General features: G+C 46.4%; 7 protein-coding genes across 7 annotated transcripts; 4 read left to right on the forward strand and 3 right to left on the reverse strand.

Moving 5' to 3' along the window:
* Positions 1-2,862: 2,862 nt before the first annotated feature.
* On the forward strand, positions 2,863-4,533 carry T069G_08793 (peptidase family m3 domain-containing protein; the record flags this gene model as incomplete). The annotated part of the gene is made up of 1 exon (XM_056176003.1): positions 2,863-4,533. The coding sequence occupies one exon, from the start codon at positions 2,863-2,865 to the stop codon at positions 4,531-4,533; it is 1,671 nt and encodes a 556-aa protein (XP_056026952.1).
* A 1,669-nt stretch (positions 4,534-6,202) lies between these two features.
* On the reverse strand, positions 6,203-6,511 carry T069G_08794 (uncharacterized protein; the record flags this gene model as incomplete). Its single annotated transcript, XM_056176004.1, has 1 exon — positions 6,203-6,511. One exon carries the CDS (start codon positions 6,509-6,511, stop codon positions 6,203-6,205), a length of 309 nt encoding a protein of 102 aa, XP_056026953.1.
* A 3,524-nt stretch (positions 6,512-10,035) lies between these two features.
* T069G_08795 (cytochrome p450 domain-containing protein) lies at positions 10,036-11,802 on the forward strand (the record flags this gene model as incomplete). Its single annotated transcript, XM_056176005.1, has 5 exons — positions 10,036-10,122; positions 10,182-10,982; positions 11,035-11,349; positions 11,410-11,576; positions 11,640-11,802. The coding sequence occupies 5 exons, from the start codon at positions 10,036-10,038 to the stop codon at positions 11,800-11,802; spliced, it is 1,533 nt and encodes a 510-aa protein (XP_056026954.1).
* Positions 11,803-12,779: 977 nt separating this feature from the next.
* On the forward strand, positions 12,780-13,136 carry T069G_08796 (uncharacterized protein; the record flags this gene model as incomplete). The annotated part of the gene is made up of 1 exon (XM_056176006.1): positions 12,780-13,136. The coding sequence occupies one exon, from the start codon at positions 12,780-12,782 to the stop codon at positions 13,134-13,136; it is 357 nt and encodes a 118-aa protein (XP_056026955.1).
* Positions 13,137-13,293: 157 nt separating this feature from the next.
* T069G_08797 (uncharacterized protein) lies at positions 13,294-14,259 on the reverse strand (the record flags this gene model as incomplete). Its single annotated transcript, XM_056176007.1, has 1 exon — positions 13,294-14,259. The coding sequence occupies one exon, from the start codon at positions 14,257-14,259 to the stop codon at positions 13,294-13,296; it is 966 nt and encodes a 321-aa protein (XP_056026956.1).
* Positions 14,260-15,758: 1,499 nt separating this feature from the next.
* On the reverse strand, positions 15,759-17,387 carry T069G_08798 (major facilitator superfamily domain-containing protein; the record flags this gene model as incomplete). The annotated part of the gene is made up of 4 exons (XM_056176008.1): positions 15,759-15,911; positions 15,966-17,013; positions 17,104-17,207; positions 17,265-17,387. 4 exons carry the CDS (start codon positions 17,385-17,387, stop codon positions 15,759-15,761), a joined length of 1,428 nt encoding a protein of 475 aa, XP_056026957.1.
* Positions 17,388-18,692: 1,305 nt separating this feature from the next.
* On the forward strand, positions 18,693-20,229 carry T069G_08799 (fungal zn(2)-Cys(6) binuclear cluster domain-containing protein; the record flags this gene model as incomplete). The annotated part of the gene is made up of 2 exons (XM_056176009.1): positions 18,693-18,842; positions 18,952-20,229. The coding sequence occupies 2 exons, from the start codon at positions 18,693-18,695 to the stop codon at positions 20,227-20,229; spliced, it is 1,428 nt and encodes a 475-aa protein (XP_056026958.1).
* Positions 20,230-21,057: the final 828 nt, after the last annotated feature.

Genomic DNA, 21,057 nt, shown 5'->3' on the forward strand with positions numbered 1-21,057 from the left:
ATTATAAATGTCTAAGGGTGCCCGGTGCTATCTCAGGCCACAACTCCTTTATATACGTCAATTTTCATTGTGAAAAGGTTGAGGCAAAAAAAAAATTGGACACTTTTGAACATTCAGATATTATTCAAATTTGCTTCTACTCCTTTGCTTCTACTCATTTTACGGCCATGGCTTACAAAGGCATATCCGAGGAAAATACTGGAATGGATGAAGAGCAGCATGTTCCATTTCTGCCACCTATAGATCATCCAGGCCGTACATCTGAGAATACAAAGCAAAATATTCGACCGGATTACTTGAAGATAGCCATGTATGGACTGCTTGGTTTATCTGCAATGTTAATTATCGGCGGTTTAAGGTCAAAGCCTACGTTTGAAGGATGTGTGAAACATTTACATGAGTGGTGTAAGTTTCAATGATAGGCCCTACGTCAGTGGAACAACAATAACGTAATTTGATGCCATGTATAAATAGCGCCAATGTTGGAAGCATTTGAATATGATGCCAGACCGAGAATTGGAATGACTTCAAATTTTATATACATGGGGCATCCTACATCAGTTCTTGAACAAGCCTGGGACAGTCTTTGGCAGTGTGAGCCCTTTCAACTTCTTACTATTTACACTCTTACATCTGACGTTTTATTCTAGTCGGATCATTCGGGTTCCCAGAAGAACAACTTCCGCTACTCCATAAATCCAGCACAGAACATGATTGGCACCATCTGCCGGAGGCAGATGGTGGAGGTATTCAAGCTTATGTTGAAGGCTTCCATTACATTCACTGCTTGGTATGGATCATTCAGTTTGCAATCGACACCACTGAGAAACTGCTAATGAGCTTAGAACCTCGTACGTCAGTTTACGTATCGGAATGAGTATGATTATAGCGATATTCATGCTTTCAATAACCCTCATATGGACATTATGGACCACGTTGAGCACTGTTTGGAAATGCTCAGAGTGAAAATAATGTGTAATGCAGATTTATCCATTTACCCGGTATCAAGAGACACAAGCGATGACAGGACGATTCATGTTGAGAGGCAAAAACAGGTGTGCCCAAAATTTGAGAGATTAGTTAAATGGGCAGATGATCACATTACTGTGCCATTTCACAAAGAAACAGAGGGATGAGCATGTCATTTAACTTGGTGTTTCCCGGTAATAACTTTAGAAGCATGTATTAACATGGACTTTATTTTCTGCTCCTTACAAGGAAATGGCAAATTGACGGAGTGACTCATTGCTACTCGTAAAGCGTTGTTGAGCCCAATGAAGTATCTTGGGGTAATTCCGACAGATATGATCATTTCCGGTGACAGGAACAGTTCCTTTTGAAGAATGGTTGGTGTTGGCGATCAAGTACAGAGTGGCATCAAAATTGCAGACTAATTCTCTGCGAAGAGCTTCTATACATTGGTTGACTTGTGACCTCAAAGGCACTTCAACATATGTCTCGTTTGGCACCATGTAGACATACTGACGAATCAACTTCTATGCATCTTGTTTCTTAGTATTCTTGATATGCTATATATTGCTACAAGAGTGCTAAGCACTTACCACGCAATTTAAATGTAAAACTACTCCAAGAACAGCATGTTCGCTAGAATTTGAGCGGCTATTCAAAGGAACTTGACTCACTCCGTCTAAAATAAGTTACATTAGCAATCCATTACTTTGATCTGATCTCTGAATTATCTGACGCAGTATTGATAGGTACTAACACGGAGCGAATTCTTCCCAAGCTGCTTCGCGATCAGGTGTTGGTGGTCCTCTATAGGTTTCACGATCTGAGTAGTGATCACGAAAATTTTCCCGTTGATATTCCACGGCCTCAAGTGCAGGTGCTATAGTAGGGTTCACAATATTAGTTATTATGAGAAAATCGGAGTCGAGATAAATTTGAAATGGAATATTGATAACACGTACTATTGGGGAAGAAAAGGTTTGTACACGCTACATCTGAAGGAGCACGCAGAGCTTGGAAGCCATAAAATATACTGGAGGCAGCAAAGCAAAAAATGCAGAGCGCTAAATAAATCCAGCGCAAAAGCTGCCGTGTATTATCGCGTTACTTTAACAACATAATGTCAAATACCTCGCAAACATCTCTTTCTCCAGGTTTTATCTAAGAAAATATGAAGAAAGCTAGTGATAGTCTTCACCTGGCAAATAGATGATTCATTATTCAGATATTCATTCCTCAGAGAATATGTGGAAGTACTTTGAGTGGAATAAGACAAACCTGTAGTAGCGGCTGTGATGACTATAGAATTGTAACTCGCTATAATACAGGGAGTTTCCCTATGCATATGCAGGATGAAGCAGCCAAAAGACTAGGCCGGCAACATTTTGCCGATTTGTGAAAGACGAACCAACATGCAGAAAAACGCAAATTAGCGGCGCAAAAGTGCACTCAGTCACAGTCTAGCACATGATACTCGTGTATGCTTTTTAATCACACTACACTCCGACTTACATAGCGCTCTTTGTTCCTTGGAGGAGGAGCCGGTGAAGCGTCAACCCAAAAACACCATAGAAGGAGTCACCTGCTCCCTTAGTACTAGTCCACTGGGCATCGCCTTTCACAGAAACAGAAAAGATAAGGCCCGGCAAAGAGTGCCGATCCCATCTCACGTAGGATGGAAAGCGAAATGCGGGCACTGAGAAAGTGTTGACATAGGATAAACCCATTCATCGCCAACTTGAGCAAGAGTCGACAGGCATGCGATTGACAACTTGTTGGTAGGTTCTCTTATTATACACTGATGTTTCGACGTTTCAATTGCAAGGTAATGATCTCAACTTATAGTTGAACAAGCTGTCAGTTGCTAAAGCATACCTTTTGCTCACTTCCACGATGGGAAACATCAACATTTTGTCTAGTTCTCTTCCACAGATACCACCGGCCTTTGATGCGACACCGTTATCATTAATTGAAGAAGCCAAAGCTCTCATTGACCATACCCGTACTGTCTGGGATGAGGTCGCTCTAAACGTACAACCTAACCATGCGACGTTCGAGAACACCATCATACCTATTATTACCGATGAAAACCAGAAATATACCAGATTGAGAATTCTCAGGTTCTACAGCTCTACATCACCATGCAAAGAGCTACGAGATGCATCTAATTCTGCTACCTCAATGTTCAATGATGCTGATGTGGAATTGTACTCTCGAGTGGACATATATCACCTAGTTAGTGCAGTATTGGATGGCATTCATCAAGAACGGAAAGACTTGGACGATGAGTCTATTTATTACGTCGACAAATTACACCGTAAGCTTAGGCAAAATCGCTGCGGAATTACCGACGTGGGAAAAAAGAAAGCTTTCGAGCGAGCTCAGAAGAGGATTCAAGAGCTAGTAACACAATGCACCTCAAACTTTCATGAAGATAACTCTGGCATCTGGCTTTCCATTAAAGAGCTTGCAGGCATACCCGAAAGGATTCTGGCTCAGCTCAAGCAAGGCGAAGGCGACCATGAGGGCCAAGTCTGGGTGAAGACCAAGGTTCCACATCCGTTCAAGATCATCTCACATGCGAAGTCGGAAGACACTCGCAGAAAAGTGTACTACACGATGAAAAATAGGTTACCACAAAATATACCTTTGTTTCGCCAGCTGGTTCTCTGCCGAGACGAAGTCGCTAGATTATTAGAGTACCCAAACTACTTAGCTTACAAGACAGCTGATAAGATGGCCCGAACACCCGAAAAAGTCATTACTATTCTAGATGAAATTAGACATAGAATTCATCCACACGCTGTCAAGGCCGCCGATGAGTTACTGGATTTAAAAATTAAAGACGCTATTGCAAGAGGAGAGACTGCAGAGGATCAGAAACTTTTCCTCTGGGATGAAAGCTTTTACGCAAGAATACAACTACAAAAAGAATCAGAAATCCGGTCGACAATATCAGAATATTTCGAACTATATCACACATTGGATAAACTATCAGAGCTTCTCGGACACATATTTGATACTCGGTTTGAGCTCATTACTCCTGAACAGCAGTCTGTGCTAGGAGATGGAAAGCCCCTTGTCTGGCATAACGATGTTTTGATGTACGCTGTTTGGGACACTAGAAAACCAGGCGAATTCCTTGGTTATGCTTATTTCGACCTCTTTCCTCGCGAGGGAAAATATGGACACGGCGGAAGTTATGCGACGCAATGGGGATTTACTAAGCCAGACGGCAGACGGTTCTATCCTTCTTGTGCCCTGGTAATGAACTACACGAAGTTGGACTCAAAGCCAGTTTTGCTAAGCTTAGTGGACGTCCGAAAGCTCTTTCATGAGCTTGGACACCTTCATCATTCGTTATGCACTAAAGTTAAATACGCAACATTATCCTACATTGATAGGGATTTTGTGGAGGCGCCAAGTCTTATGTTTGAACAGTTCTTTTGGAAGCCCGACATATCAAAGACCTCTCTTACCACTACTCTTATCTTTCTCCAGACTACAAGTCTGCGTGGCTTCAGGAGAATAAGACTAGGGAGGAACAGCTACCTGCGCAGCTGAGCGACAAAGACGTCGCCGGGCTGGCCACACATGATCCAAAAAGGTTTATCAGTCGCGAGAATTATAATCTCTTCTTATCATACTTTGATATACTTGTCCACACTCCTGCTACGCTGAAATGTTCAATAGACTGCAGACTGATATCTTGGCAATGCATGGCGGAGAGGCAATTGGCGATGGCTGGGATTGGAGTCATAGAGAGTCTGTGTTTCGCATGATTGTCAGCGGATATGATGCTGGGTATTATACATTTGTTCTGTGAGTGCCTTTGCATCTTCTTTTCCTTGTAGGAGAGCTTCATACCTAATCAGTCAATCAGTGGTCGAGTATTTGCTTTAAATATGTGGAACCGTGAGTTTAAGGCAAACACTCTCAACAAAGACGCTGCAAGGCGATTTCGAGATACTGTCTTTTGTGTAGGAGATAAGCAGCCTGAAGAAAAGACATTAAAGGATTATCTTGGCCGTGAGCCAGGTACTAGTCCTTATTTCAAATAGCTTAATATTTAAAGACTTATTTAATGTAGTTTAAAATTAACATTGCATAATTGTGAAAGAAAATTCTGGCTTTCCGAAACAGCTCGGATTTCCGATGCGATCCTTGGGAACAATGACCATAAAAATTAGGGGCTCGATCGTATACATGTTGAACTGTACTTCTTCTGACACATCAAAAACCTCTTTGTCTACATATAGTTCAACACCAGGGTCAAATGGAGGTTGGCCTGTGGGAGTCAGATTCTGCCAGTCTTTGCGCATGCCCAAATGAAATAACAATCGACGAGTGGCCATAAGGTGAACCAGAAAATGAGTACCGAGGAATATGAAAGAAGACGGAAAGTCGTGGCGAGGGCATCGGAGAACAACGAAGAAGGATACGAGCAAGTTCGGAGTTGTTTCAGAGTTCCTTGCAAATTGATGATAGACACTGAGACCGTGGCGCAATATTTGTGTAGGACAAGGGGGAAAAAAGCCGAGGAGACGAAAAGTTCGGAAGAAAAAACATAGTGGAAGATGAATGGTTGATCTATGAGCAACGCGTCAGATATGATCTGGAGAGTGAGTTCCGGCAAAGTGAATTGCGTTTATCTACCTTACCTGCAGACAGTGCACACGTATATGTAGCTACATGTACACTCGATTGACGCATGAGGATCGGCGGCGATGCGGAAATCTTTGGTGGCATTCATCAGATCGGATGAGTGACTTTCTCATTCTTGAAAATCGCATAATCTCGTCCGATTCTTCAGAGGGATACGGGCTGGACTGGACACGACTGGGTCTTGGGTGGCTTTCTGGCTCTCTCTCGATCGCGGGCTTCGGCAGCCTTGTCTTACGCGTTGTTTCGAACCGCATTGCGCATGTCCTCTTATTGCCACAGACTCGAGTTTGGAATGCATCTGATCCCATCGTTCTACGTCGGATCTCTCTCACCTGCCATAGTATCATTATGTCCGGTAGTTGGTTGCATATCGTTCTTGGGGCGAGAAGCGATTAAGTCTAAGGGAGTTTGCAGATATCCCTGAATACGGGCAACGTGGGATTCGCGCAAACTGTAGATTATCATTCTACCTCTGTCTAAGGCTGCAGCCTGACAGAAACATAGCGTCATTGGAGCCCAATATACCCCATACTAAACCAAAGAAACCCCTTCTCCCCCAACATCCTCGTCAAAGATTTTGCTCGTCTTCAGACGACTCACTTCCAGCCGCCTCAGTCGCTGTGATTTGCTCGACACGGGCTTTGAATCTCTCTGCAGAGGCCATCACCATAGCTACGACCTCCAAGTTCTTCTCTACGGCCTCCTCCAAGTTCTTCTCCGCGGCCTCCAACATGATCTCTGCAGCCGCTTTATTCTCTGAGGCGGCATCAAACTTTGCGATTTCATCATACATCTTCGCTAAGACTTCGTTCATCTTCGCTATGGCATAGTTCATCTCCGCTACGGCGTCGTTCATCATCGCTAAGAAGACGTTCATCTTCGCTGTAACGCGCCGTCTGACCTTGTCGGGATGGTCTGCTTAGGTATCGGTGGGAGGAGTTTAACTTTGAAAGGTGATGTCCGAAGACATCAACGTCAGAGCGTAGTGTTCACCTTTGGAAAGTGATATCGGAGGGGTTCAACGTCAGAGTGTAAAGTTCAACTTTGAAAGGTGATGTCGGAGGGGTTCAACGTCAAAGTGTGATGTGATGTGGGTGAAAGAAAACTTCGCGTTTGGGGGGAAAAGAAAAACGAATTTTTTCTTATGAACACAAAACAAAAGATCAGACGAAAGAGCCAATTGGCATTCGAGTATTGGGCATTTCGTTGCCGGGCGATGGGGACAGCCGTCGAGAGTGATGCCGCGCTCGTTGTCAGCTATCCGTCCGTTTTGCCCAGGTGTGCGACATACATGTCGAACTTCAAATCAGTGCAGCGACTGCCAGACATCCAGCTTGTAATGTTTCACAAAGAATATGCGTAGAATCTAGACATCCTAGCAATTTGACCCGAAATTCTTCATGCCCTCTGGCTGTGAGGCAACCCAGGATATTCTCAGTAATATTATGTGTCGGCCATCTCTTGTCAGGCGTCCCGATGCTCTGGGAATATATCTGTACATATTTTCAAATATATTCCAGATCTTTAATGCTAAATTTTGTTTATAATGCAGATAATCGGAAAGCTTGAACCATAACTGAATCAGTGATATATATCCAGTCGCTCTTGATAATCTAGTTTGTCGTTGGGAAATTTGCCTAACTGCCCATATATTAAGCATTGCCTCCCGGTTTTATCAATTTGGCATACATCAGGCCTTAGTTTTAATACTCAGGGATTTATATATTTCTAGTCTTGCGATGTTCTCATGCCGGTTCACTGTAGTGATGCTCTATGTACATTGAAATATGGAGGTAAATGCTCATTATCGAGCTCGTTGTAGAGAAAATAGCTTCCTGGACGAGTCTGCAACATCTATTTGTTTGGTGACTCCCAAGCTAATATCAGCAACAAAGTCTATGGCGGCCTGCGAGAGAGGGGAAGAGATGGCGGTTACATGCGACATACCTACTGATGGGAAGCGCGTTACGTGATTTTTTTTAGTCGTTAATACTCGATGAGTAAATCTGAAGGCGAAAATCTACAGATCTACGGGTCTATAGTTTTCTGGTGGTCCTGTTTGTCTTATATTATACGCGTAACGGATGATCCGCTCTTTGTAGACCTAGATACGCTCGTCTTGTAACGAGATACCCAACCAACAAATTCCAGCGTTTTCTTTCCTTTTGTCTTTTGCTGGCGTCAGCCCAGCAAAGCTCAGTAATAAGTTGGGTATAGTCAGTGTTGTCGACAATTCAGTCAATTTTTCAATATGCATGACAGAGAATCTATTACACGTAAACATCGCATGGGAGTAACCGAATCCGACTATAGGGTTGCTTAGGCACATACGACTACCAAGGGTAAGAACACGAGTTGCATTAGCTACGTGTCATAGTGTCGAGGCCAACCCATGTGGAAAAGAAGCGAACCAAAACAAACAGCATCCATGACTCTGAGCTAAATAGGCAGTTACTGCATGAGCTTTCCAAGCACCATACTCAAATTCTACAGCGTCAGACCTGCGCTAGGGCAGTGCTTTGAGAACTGTTAGCCTCACAGACCAATGACTTGAGAGCATTTGATCTGTTTTAGTACGCTCATAGACACTGCTGGCTCGCTAGCCTATTTATCGAACAACTTTGAAGACAATTGCACTCTCAGAAAGAGATATCTGTTCTGTTTACACGCCTCTTTTGTGATTGTACAGGGAAGCACTGGTCTTGGATATATACTCATAGATTTAAGTAGATACACATCTCATAGAAAGACTGGATAGTCTTCATTCTTGTCAATTTACCCCGAATCACGCATCAGCAAGTATGTCTGGCCTAGAAGCTCGTTGGCAGGGGGATCGACGAGATTGCAAATGTGCACTAAGACGAAGGTGCGACAGCAACTTTGGTTCCACACAAACCCTCAAGGTAACAAATCGGGCTCCTAAATACTCTTCATGCCCCTATAACCCTGAAGATCGCTTCGTTTGTACGGTGTAGTGCAAAAGGGTTATCTTTCCATGGAACTTTTAAAACAACCGGGGGTGGAAACTCCCGCCCCGATTTTGACAACCCAGCCTCCACTTTGGACTAGGTATTGACCCCGGGGCCTGCATGGACATTCGAGCGAATACTGCATTGCTCGGTTATTATGAGCTGTCATTGGTCGCTTTGTTATTAGTGTTGTCAAGTCATTTCCTAGGATTGGCCGCCTGGACTTGAATCAGCAAACTTGTAAAGTATGGGCGATATATATGTATTGTTATTGAGTCACAACTGACAACGTGAGCAAGTAATGCTGACTCGCCCAGTTATCTCTTGATCTCTATATTATCGCTCGTGCATTAATTATCCGTCAAATTCCCTCTTTAGTCAATCTCTTCAATGGTTTTGCGTCTACTGTGCAGGTTGCATCGCTATAACCAAATTGTTTTAGAATCACACATAGAGTGTCTGCGGACTTGCTGTCACATGCTTCCTGATGAACACTGCCCACCAAGTATTATCATGCCTTCGATTAGCAAAGTAAAAGAGAGAGTGTCTCCAGTTGCGTCATCTATGCAGGTATTTACCCCATGCAATAATACTTCATGCGGTAGAATGCAACGGATGGAACTCTCTCCGACGGCCATATCGCCGTTTCGGCCGCATCTGAAAAGGCGCTGAGTACATGTCCATCCATCACCAGGTATTTCCGCATATTACGGGGCGAAGCGGACCTGGTGTTGCTATCATGGGGCACCGCCAGCTTTATTTCCGCAGCCGCACATCTCGACACGACATTGTCTCGTGCGAGGCGGATGCAGAGTCTCGTACAAGTATGTTCTTTCGATACACGTAAAAGAAATAAAAGCAAGCTATTTGTGTCTCCGCCCCACTGCGGAGTGGCCAGACGCAGACCACGGGAGGTTACATTAAAGCTGCTCAAGTGCAGGGGTGGTGGTATATATTCCCTCCCTACAGCAATGCGTGTGGCTTTGCTCCGAGGAGTTTCCACGGATATGGTCCCGGCGCCCCCCTTTGAACCCTCCTCGTCGCCAATACTGTGGCGGCTACTGCAGGACGTACTGCGGGTTGTTAACATCTCCCGTGAGATGGAGTCGCGGCCGCATCTCCGATCTCACAGCAGATTTTCCGCAGTCGATCGCAAAATGGAGCACCCGAGACAGACGAAGGGGGTAACAGAAATACTTTGTAGTAGTATTGCGTGGGTGGTTGATTGCGTGTATGCTGTAGGGGAGTACTCGGGGGAACATTGCCGTACGCGATGTTGCAAATGCAACAGTCAACTCCGCTATATATAAAGTGGTGTTTGCCACTATATGGACCAGCTGATATTACAATCTCTCTTCCCCTCTTCTCATAGCATCTTTCGATCATTAGAAACACATTTGGTGAAGACGAGTAAATTCGAAAGCTTTTCGCGATGGGCATTTTCATCAGCAACGACGCTGCAAAAATCGTCACCCCAGTCAAGCTCAGCTTGGCTCTTCCACTCGCCGTTATAGTGTTTGTAAGTTGAACTCTGTGATGAGACTTTTGCTATGTTGACATGTCGGTGCTATCATATAGAGCTTTGGTTACTTTGTCTGGCTTTGCATCTACAATCTCTACTTTCACCCCTTGAGCAAGTTTCCCGGCCCCAAGCTGTCGGCCATTTCTCGCTTTCCTTACTCCCGCCTCCTTATCAGTGGTGAGGGCCACCGCGATGTTTTGGATCTTCATCTCAAGTATGGTCCCATCGTCCGCATTGCTCCCGACTTCCTGTCTTTCAGCCACCCTGATGCTATGAATGACATTCGTGGTCACCGCAAGGCTGGACAGCCGGAGCACCGAAAGGATCCTATTCGTCAAGAGTTACATGTAACCAACATCATTGGTGCCAACCGTGCTGATCACACTCGCTTTCGAAGGAGCTTGGCAAACGGCTTTTCTCATCAGGCCATGCTGGATCAGGAGCCTATCATCCGTGACTACGTTGAGGAACTTATGAAGTCTCTTGAGAAGAATGGCGCAAACGGAACTCAACCGATTGACATGGTTCGCTGGTTCAACTATGCGACATTCGACATAATCGGCGATTTGGCCTTTGGTGAATCATTTGGCTGTCTCCAAAGCTCCACATATGATCCTTGGGTTCAGCTCATCTTTAACAGTGTCAAGAATTTGGTCTACATCGGTGCCCTCAAACATCTCAAAATAGTCCCTAAACGCCTGTTGAAATTCATCTTGCCATATACCATGCCGAAGGGCGTGTCGAATAAATATGCCGAGAATCAACGTCTCTCCGCCATGAAGGTAAAGAAGCGTCTCGAGACTGGCTCCAACCGCCCCGATTTCATGACATCAATGACAGCAAAGCGCAATGGAGAAGTAAGTTGAACAGGTCATACATGAGAGAAGGAATATTAATTGAAGTCTCTAGTCCCTTACCTTTGAGGAGCTTACGTCCAATGCATCCATTCTTATCATTGCGGGCTCTGAGACCACAGCCACAGCCTTGTCTGCCGCCGCTTATTACCTAGGTCTCTTTCCAGAAGTCCAAGCAAAATTGGCCCAAGAAGTGCGGACAACCTTTAACAGTGCGGAAGATATTACCATTACCAGCGTGCAGCATCTCACATACATGCTGGCCGTCCTTGACGAAGTTATGCGCATGTATCCACCTGTCGTCAGTGGCCTGCCACGACTCACTGCTGAGGGAGGCGCCATGATTGCTGGGGAATATGTTCCTGAAGATGTAAGTTATATTCTTCACTTTCATACAATAGGAATCAAAACCTCTGACTCATTAATTTAGACCATTGTTGAGGTTTGGCAGTGGCCTTTGTTCCACAACCCGAATTACTGGACGCAACCTGACGACTTTATTCCTGAGCGGTGGCTTGGCGATCCGAAATTCGCAAACGACAGGCGAGAATGCTTTCAGCCATTCTCTACAGGTCCCCGTAACTGTATTGGCAAGAAGTAAGTCATGATAGGCGCGTTCACTCTAGTAATTCAAGGTCATTGACTAACATTCCAAAATAGCCTCGCATACTCCGAGATGCGCCTCATCTTGGCTCGTGTGATAATGCAGTACGATATCAAGTTGGCTGAAGGAACTGAAGGCTGGGATGATCGAAGCAAGACCTATTCTCTGTGGGAGAAGGGTCCGGTGAATGTTTACATGATCCCAAGGAAGGTGGAGTAAAGTTCTACCGGGAGACTGGTAAGAAACGGGGGTTTGTATTTCTATAGTTGGGCGTTGTTTCCATAGCGGCGACAGTTGAGTTGGGCGGAGCTTAGTGAGAGGTTATGTACTCAAGATTGTTATCATTTAATCGGCAAATGCATGTTGTAAAGTCTGGGGCGGCGGAGAGAATATATTGCAGCAGTTTGTTTAATATAGACTGCAAATATCGAACATTGCTCTATCGTAGCTGTGGAAGTACTTAGACTCTCTGCTATGCAAGAACACAGAGGACTTGGCCACTTGTGCATCTTTCCTCTCTTTTGTTAAACTTGATGCGCCTATTTCATATTGGCAGAGGCACTGTCCCTTGTAGTTCGGCGCGCATTGTCTAGGTTCGGGTAACCCTTTAATGATGGGATCGTTGGCTCCCGTTGCCTTTTCTTAGGTTGGCACAACCGTCCTTCCTTTGCGCTTCAACGGTTTTCTTACACTTTGGTATCTCCATTCTTTTCTCACTCGGTTAGCTTTTGCCATGTTCGGATATCCCAGATTCTTATTCGTCGAGAGGTACATAGGTAAGCAGTTCAAATCCTTAAATATCTACTACTATTACTATATTCTTCTAGTCTTACTACTTTCTTCTAGTATCTGATATTTCCTTCTAGTCTCGCTACTTTCTGCTAGTATCTGCTATTTTTTCTAGTATCTGTTACTTTTTTCTAGTATCTATTACTTTTTTCCCTAGTATCTGCTACCGTTTGAGTTATTATTAAAGAGAAAATAGCCGCCTAGGTTAAAGAATGCACAGAGCAAAAGGTTACGGCTGATTAAGCGCGCGATGGCCTCGAAAGGAAAAGAAAAGGGCAACTCCAGTAAAGGAACTTTTCCTCACCTATACCGATCTGGTGAAGAAAGAAAAGTCAGGCGAGCGCACCCAAATAACCGAAGGTCACTCTGCGTGGGCGGACGGAATCGAATGTATCAAGGCATACCACATGCAATTCACAAGATTGACGCCAGTGCAACGCGATGAGATGCGCGCCTTCATCGCAGGTGTACATTACGCCATTCCACCATCGCCAACTCTCCTTAGCAGGGAAGAACGCCGCGAGTCGGGCGACGACTTGTTTTTCTCCAGGGTGGCTGGAAGCATCTTGGGTAACGGCTCGCCGGCGACCAAAGACATCGCCCGCTCTTTGCTGCAGGAAAGCCAGGAAGGCATGGGAGGGAGAGTTGTGAAGGCGAAGAAGAACGTCGTAGAGAAGAAGAAGGTCATAGCGAAGATGTACGCCGCCGCAGAGAAGATTGAAGCAGCTACAAAGATGATCTTGGAGGCCGGACAGAAGAAGTAGTAGATAGTAGAAGAAAGTAGCAATAGTAGCGGATACTGAAAGAAGTAGCAGATAGTAGAAGAAAGTAGCGGTAGTAGCAGATACTAGAAGAAGATAGCGAGACTAGAAGAACATCCATAGTGAGAGGAGCAGATTGATGGCTCTGTCCCAGTTGGGATTACTTCATGCCACTTGATACCGTTGTAATGTCGAACGGTTTGCCACTAGAGGACGGGCGTGGTCGCTTAGCCGCAAAAGATGGATCGTCTTCGCGGTTAACTGGGGACGCTTGGCGCTTCTTGTGCCAAAGGACTTCAACCTCTGAAGAGGAGGAGTCAGAATCTTCCTCACCAGTCAAGTCCTGTTCATCGTCTCGAGGGGCGGGCCCAGATATCCTCTGGCCTTCCATAGTCTTTCGGGCCATACATGCTTTTGCCTCGGCGATGGTTTTTTGCGTGGCAGCTACTACCGGATCGCTATTGTTGAATGAGTTAGTCGAACTAGAAAAGGCGTTCGTGGACGAAGAAGAAAGATTCGTCGAGGCTGGAGGAGCGTTCTTGGACGAAGAAGACAGCGTCGAGCCAGTGGGAACAGCAAAAGGCGTCGAGCCAGTGGGAGCATCCTTGGACAAAGCGAAAGGCTTTGTCGAGGAAGAGAAAGTAAAAGGATTTTGCGAAACATTGGGAGCATTTGCTGATACAGAAGAGGCGCTGTCGGAACCTCCGAGGAGGGTGCGGTAAGTGTTGAAATAATCGCCAATTAAACTCGTTCCGTAGAGCCTTCTAACGAGTTTTATATACCTCTTGGGTAGCTTCTTGTAAACGGCCGACAAAATGAGGTATATGGGCCATGATAAGTTCTCGACACGTTTGCCTTTTTTCTTCAAGGCGTTCATCGTCTGCTTGTACAGCTTATGGGCTGAAGCTGTCTTTGCTGTACGTGCTCTAACGTAGTCATGACTCTTGATAATATCACACATTTCCTCCTGCTGTTCTCGGGTAAGGCGTATTGCCTGAGCTTGGTAAATGCGGATGCAAGAAATCGCTTGCTGCAACTTAGCATCGTTTGGTTTCAAGTCAAGATCTTCGAGAGATAATGCCAACGGCGGCGGCGGCATCGGTTCTTTCTCAGCATTTGTCGGCATAGTGGCAGGTCTTGTGGAACTCGAGGCCGCGTTGGCAACCGAAAAGAATGATTTGACGGTCATCACTACAGGTTGGACGGCCTGGATAGAGGATTTGGTGACATTTCGAACAAAGAGATAGTTGGGGAAATAATGAATAAAGAAAATGAACGGGGCGAGAAATGAGGAGCGATACCTGAAGCATCGAGTCTTATGTGAGCTGGAGTGTCAGGAAAAAGTGAATTGCGCCATGTGTTTGTGGCTGTATCGGTAGGTAGTCTTCACGGGATCCTACATCTTCAGCTTGTGAGGGCCTTCTCATGAAGCTGTGTTTTCTTTTCGCCATTAGTCACTGCGCAACTGATAGAATTGTAACTGCTTGGCTCGCAGACTTGGACATTATGGTTTACAATTGCTTTGCAAAGTATTCGGCGTGGGCGTTGTCAAAGAGCTAAGTGCATTACGACTGAGGGCATGCTCTTGGAGCGAGGCTCATGAATGGAGACACAGAACAAAGTTTTTTAACTTCGAGACTGAGACTCGGCGAGCATTCGTGAGAAGTGGTGTGATGACTTGTGTTGTGGATTAAGAGCTGCCGACATCTGGTTGAACTCATTTTGTTATGAATGCGTCTGATGAACCAACAGTCATGGACCCAACATTACGCCAAGTGCTGAATACGTTTACCATGTCAAGTGTTCAAGGTGATGTCAACCCATGAATTTATTTTATTAGCAAGATATCTTCCACTGCCAGCCACCACCAATACGGTCGCCCCTTTTGTTGTATATGTAGTTGAACGTGAACTGATGAACATGTTTCGAACTCAAGGGAATCCCGTGGGATAGAAGGTACCAGACGTTTCTTAGAAAGAAGATATAATGTGAATTATGCCTTACAGTATAGGCAAACAGATATTCTTATTTATTGGTCTTAAGTAGACATCCTGTCTACCGCACCCAAGCTACTAAGCCTTTTTAAGGAGAGCGGCTACCTGTCCTGTTCATTTACGAAAAGCGAATTGAGATGAAGATAAAACAACAATATATATGTCGAACCATGTCCTATTGTATCCGTTTCCACGTCTCCGTCACCATTGTCCTTGATGATCAGTAATGGCGATGTCATCTTGTCACACGGCCCACAACTCCAACCAGCGATTGTGAGATCACAACAAGATATCCCTCGCCATTGAAGAAATATACGCTGACGCAATTAGAAACTCTTCAAGTCAACACCAACAGTGGAAACTCAAGTAAAGTCATTTTTGCATGGACGAATGAGACCCGTGTGTGATTACGGGATAGGTAACTGACTCATTGTACTAGTATCTAGGCACATTGAAATGACTCCATGACCCCGGCATATTGTGAGATCAAGACACATATGAATGTAAATAAGATCAAATAGAACGATCATGTGCTTCTTCCATCGTTTATTGAATATATCATTAGTTACGCGGATTAAAAAATAATGTAAATTGACTATGCACAACATAACGAAAACCACCAACAGCCACGCTACTCCTTCTCCTTGCTTTCAATGGTAATGCTCATTCTACCAGTAATTTCGTCAAGCTCACGATTCTTTCTATCACGGCGGTCCGTGTAGGCTAAGAGAATAGTCCAGATTACAAGAGCAATGCAGCAAGCAATCATGGCCCACATGCCGCGCTGCGAGTTGAAGTTAGCAACACATTCTTGATATAGCAGCACACAAACACTTACAGTAAACCAAGGAGCTTCAGAAGCCCCGTAAAAGATGATGCTCCACCATGCATTAACTGCGTTATTGCCGAGATTCATGCCAGCCAAAACGACAGCTCGGAAAACGTGTTCTTCATATCTCATCGAGTCGTTACACCAGGCAAAGAAGGTTGCTTGACAAGCATAAACAGATCCGGCCCAGTAATAAGCAGCCATCGTTACCGAGGTTGAATGCGAGCTGGTTGGGTGGTGTGATGCTACCAAGACCATGATGGAAGTGGCAATTCCTGTTAAACCGATCCAATACCCAACTAAATATCGCTTTCCATTTAAGAAGTCTGTTAGTGTAGCCCAGAACAAGGTCGAAACAATGCCAACAGCAGGCACTCCGGTAGGATAATTGTTGAGTTGAGAAACTGTGTACTTGGTTGTGGGGTGGCTCTTGAGGTAGAGCGCAAGAAGTGAGTTTGAAGAAAACGACTCCGTCTCTCCAGCAATAACCCAGAGCATGACGAAACCCCACCAGTACCAGGACAAAAGGACCTTCTTAAGAAAGCGGAAAGTAATGGGCGAATGCTCTTCAACGACAGGGACGCGGGCGACAGCCAGAGCCTTCTCATCATCGGTAAGGTAAAAGGCCGTTGTGTTGCGAGGTGTATCCGGGAAGAAGAAGAAACCATACGCAGCGACGGGAATGGTAAGAAGGCCGTCGATGATGAAGAGCCAGCGCCATCCTGCGAGTCCGCCGCGGCCGTTGAGACTTGAGTGAATGCCCGTCTGGATAAAGCCACCAATCATACTGCCTGCAAGGCCAGAAGAGGTAAAGATACCGCTGCGCTTTCCCAACTCGCGCTCTGTATACCAGGCACCAAGGATATAATGCGTACCGACAAAGGTAGAAGCCTCAAAGATTCCTTGGAAAAAGCGAATGGCCATGATGCCTTGCGGGTTGTGGACGGAGGCGGTAACCATGGTGAGGCCGCCCCAGCAGAGCATCATGCAGGGGAACCAGATGCGAGGCTTGACATAGTAGAGGGAAAGATTGGATGGGACCTGACCCAAAACATAGCTACGAGTCCGATCTTGTTAGCAGCTAGCCTTTTTGTCTCTCTTCAACTCCCTCCGTCTCTACTATAGAGGGACAAGATCAGTCACTTACCCAACGGTGAAGCAAGTATTAATGACATTGAGCTGGTTTCCAACAAAGCCCAAGTCTTCTCTCATTCCTGAGACGTAAGCATTGGCAAGGTTGGAGCGGTCAAGCTGGTGAGACTCTAGTTAGCCAACGTGCATATGAAGCAGGCAGAGCGTTACACATACATAGTTGATGAAGTAGCTGAGACAGCAAAACGTCAAGATGAAAAAGTCAATCTTGCGTATCAGCGTACGCTCTCCGGGCTTATACTCCGTATGGAAGTATTCGCGGACTTTTTGGTGCACCATTTTGAACTGCCGTGGAGGGTCGAGCCGCCTCCGGTTTCCGCTCTCAGCGCAAGGCAAAAGAGTCTGTGAAGAATTTTTTTCTTCAGACGAAAGCAGCGAGTGATGGAACCTTGCAGCTGATACTCTCTCTCTGATGGTCGATCACAGGAACACAGAATGCGAGGGTGTTTGGTGGATCTTAAGAGCTGGATGCTCCCTCATCAGTCATCCGTTAATGTAATCGGCCACACCCCCGTCGGAACGTCGTTTCTTGTTCCAGCGCCCGTCGTCGGCTAAAAACGTCCATGTGAACGGAGTCAATGCCGGCAATAAGAATTGAACCTAACGCTGTGAGTTATCGCTGTGGCGAGATAAGAGGCGCCTGTTAGTTCGCCCCCCCGTTATCTCCAATATCTTGTCTAGTACGATGCCCAGATGCTAGCACAAGTTGTAGTCCGAGCTTCGCGCCTTTTCGGCCTGTCGCGTGAGGGCGGTGATGAACTGGATCAAGACTCAGATACGCCCATTTAGCGGCATGGCTGGCTGTTGGAGCTTCAATGGTGCTTAAACTAAGAAAAGTTGGCCGAGTTAAGATCCCTGTTTCGGTTTGGCATGGAAGTCTTTAGCGCATGCCCGAGCCATGCAGTGTCATGATTCTACTCCGTACGGAAACTCGATAACTCAACTGTACTAGTACTGAAGCTTCTAGTCTCAAGCCTCCCTGGTGAGGCGTCGTCAGTCATTCACCGGCCGGTGAAATCAGACGTGGGGAAACACAAGAAACGTCCCCTCTTTCGGAAGGGAAGACAAAAAGCTGGGGTAAATAGATGGGGGCCAAGCTCTGGCGAGGCTCGGGGCGAGGCTCCATCGTTTCGGCAACTGACAATACGACAGTAACTGTATCTCGTTGCTGATGACTGTTAGTTTCGAAACTTATCCTCTCTCTGCCATGCCATGCGGAGAAGCTGCCTCTCTCCGGTAGGCTGCCGAGCAATTAACCAGCCAGAGTCGCACTATGGAGCTGCGATAACGAGATCGGTTCCTTGCAACCCCCGCAGACGGGCCAAATCCTTTGCTCGCCTACATACATACAATCTATCCACATCCACACCAGCGCATCGCGATGCTAGACATCCCCTGATCTCTTCTCCTTTTCACCATTCTTCTTCTTCTCTTTCTCCCCTTCTCCTCTTTCTCCTCCCTTGTTAATCCACACCCGCCCACCCCCCCTCCCCCACGCCCTTGTTGTCGTTTGTCTTCGCCCTCCTCTTTGGTTGCCTTCCCGATTTGCCGTTTTGACAACCTACCAAATCGAGCAAGCTGGGAATGGCTTCCAGTTCCAACACCAAGGATGGGGTTCTTCAGCAGCGCAACAAGCCAGTCGGAAAGCCGCGTGGCATGCGCCGGGATCGGGACTGTCGCAGCTGCAAGCTAAGAGACGTCAAGTGCGATCTCAACAGACCCTCTTGCGGAGAAGTGGGTATGCCCTCATCTCATCCAGCCCTTGTTGTCTTATTGTTATGCCCCTTGTTACTTGTTGCTTGGCATTACATCCATCAATGCTCATCAAATGTGTGTGTAACAGTGTATCGCTGCCGGCGTGCCGTGTGGCGGCTATCCGCAGCGAGTCATCTGGGTCGGCGCCAGCTCGTCGGCAAAGGATGCCTCGTCCACGTCCACGTTCTCGTCCACGTCCCCGTCCATCATCACGCGCCCTCGCCAGGCCAGATCGCAGTCGACGCTGTCGCGATCCAGCGACTCGGGTCTCACCCCGGATCGCCCGGCGGATTCCTCGCTGTCGCCGCCTGACCGGCCCGTGTCGAGTCCCGGCGACGAGCCCATCAACTGGTCCGAGGCCGACCAGAACAGCTTCATCCGGCCGCTGGTGTCGCTGTGTCAGCAAATCATCTCGCTGGACGGCGATGCGCTGCGGAGCAACCATTATCTGTCCGTCGAGGCCCTGCGCCTTATCTCGCGGCTGCGCGACTTTGTCCAGGCTCGTATCGATGGTCATCCGGCTCGAGCCTCGACTGGTCGCGGAGACTTGTGGGAGTCTGAGGCCATGGCGCGATACCGGCTGGACGCCCTCATGAGTCTCAAGGATACGCTAAAGGCTACCAACCCCTTTGCATTTATCGGTATCGCGGCTTTTGCCTTCTTTGAGGTTTGCGACAGTGGCTTCGGCGACTGGCAGCGCCATCTTTACGGGGCCAAATCGCTGCTGGATTATCATTGCAAGAGCCGGGCTGAGCTGGATACGTTATCACGGAGTGTCACCGGTCTGGGCGAGATGGTGGTTCGTCTAGTCTGGTTTGACACTACCGGTAGTATCATCCGGGGGACGACGGATCTCATCTTTGAGAGCTGGCATCGCGACCTCCTGACGGATAGTTTCTTCCGAACGGTCGGTTGTCCAGCCGATACCTTTCAGCTCTTCACGAGAGTGGCGAGTGGTGAAGTAGCCTCTAATCCTGCCAACAGCGCCATCCTCGCCATGGAGCAGCTCCTCAAGCTTAACCAAGGCACTACCGACTGGGATCGTTCAGCTAACGCTTATCGCTGTGCGGGAGTCATTGCCGTGCTGACCCGAGTCAGCGAGGAACCTGCGGCGATATCCAAGGCAGCCACTATTACTCTGGCGGTAGACCGGGCGTGCCAGATCATTGCAGCAACGCCATCATCTTCACAGTTTTACATCCATATGGCTGTCCCGGCATATCTGGCCGGTATAAATGCGAGTACAGTAAAACAGTGTGATGTTATACGAGCTTACTGGCATAATTGTAATCATGCCGGCGTTCGACGATATCCGGATGGTTTGGCTAGATGCGAGGAGCGTTGGAAGATGAAAGGGTTGGCGTAGCTATAAACGATTGAATTTCTGGGTTTTGGCGAAATGAAAGCGATTTTTAGTTTAGTTTCTTTTGGAAGGATATATTTGATGTATTTGACGGGATGTTTAAAAAGGGAATACGCTACAACTGGTACGGATTTGGGAATCATGTTGACTTGGTCTTGCTGAGGGAACGGGAACCAGCGAGTTGTGTCTATGGATATTTTACAATAGTACATGGAAAGGATTGTCGAGCAATCATACACGATGTTGATATTGTAATGATTTCTCTCCTAAAAGCCATTAAGTGTGTATACGTTCGTGACGGTGTAATTCACCACCCAACTAACAGCAGTTTCATTCATGCCCAAAATGTCAAAATTGTGCTACCATAATTCATGTTGATATTATCTGATATCATACCCAAGATAACGATCTATGGGCTAACTATCAAAACATGAGAACACCACTATTACCGCTATCCACTCTCTTGCCTCCACCTGGCAATGTGGCATCGGTCAACAAGTCCAGCAATCACATACGTGTACATGCTGCATAATGTTGAGATATCCATTCACCGTTGTTATCCTTCCTATTTTACACCATCATTCACTTCTCAAGCATTTTAACATACAATTGATGCGCTAACGCTACTAAAGCAGGTCTCACCGGTTTCCTCGGTCTGAAGCGCCGTCATTGGCTGTGCATCCCATGCAGATCCGTGCTCCCAGCCCCATGGACATGGTTAATTATCATCCTGATCAAGTTAAAAGATTGTCACTGGGTTTGCTCAGCTGAATGTTCAGCTTTGGGACACGGAGACATAACTGGGATCTCATGCCGGTGCTAGTATCAACT

The sequence above is a fragment of the Trichoderma breve genome, chromosome 5 (genome assembly GCF_028502605.1).
Source record: "Trichoderma breve strain T069 chromosome 5, whole genome shotgun sequence".
Taxonomy (NCBI): Eukaryota; Fungi; Ascomycota; class Sordariomycetes; order Hypocreales; family Hypocreaceae; genus Trichoderma; species Trichoderma breve.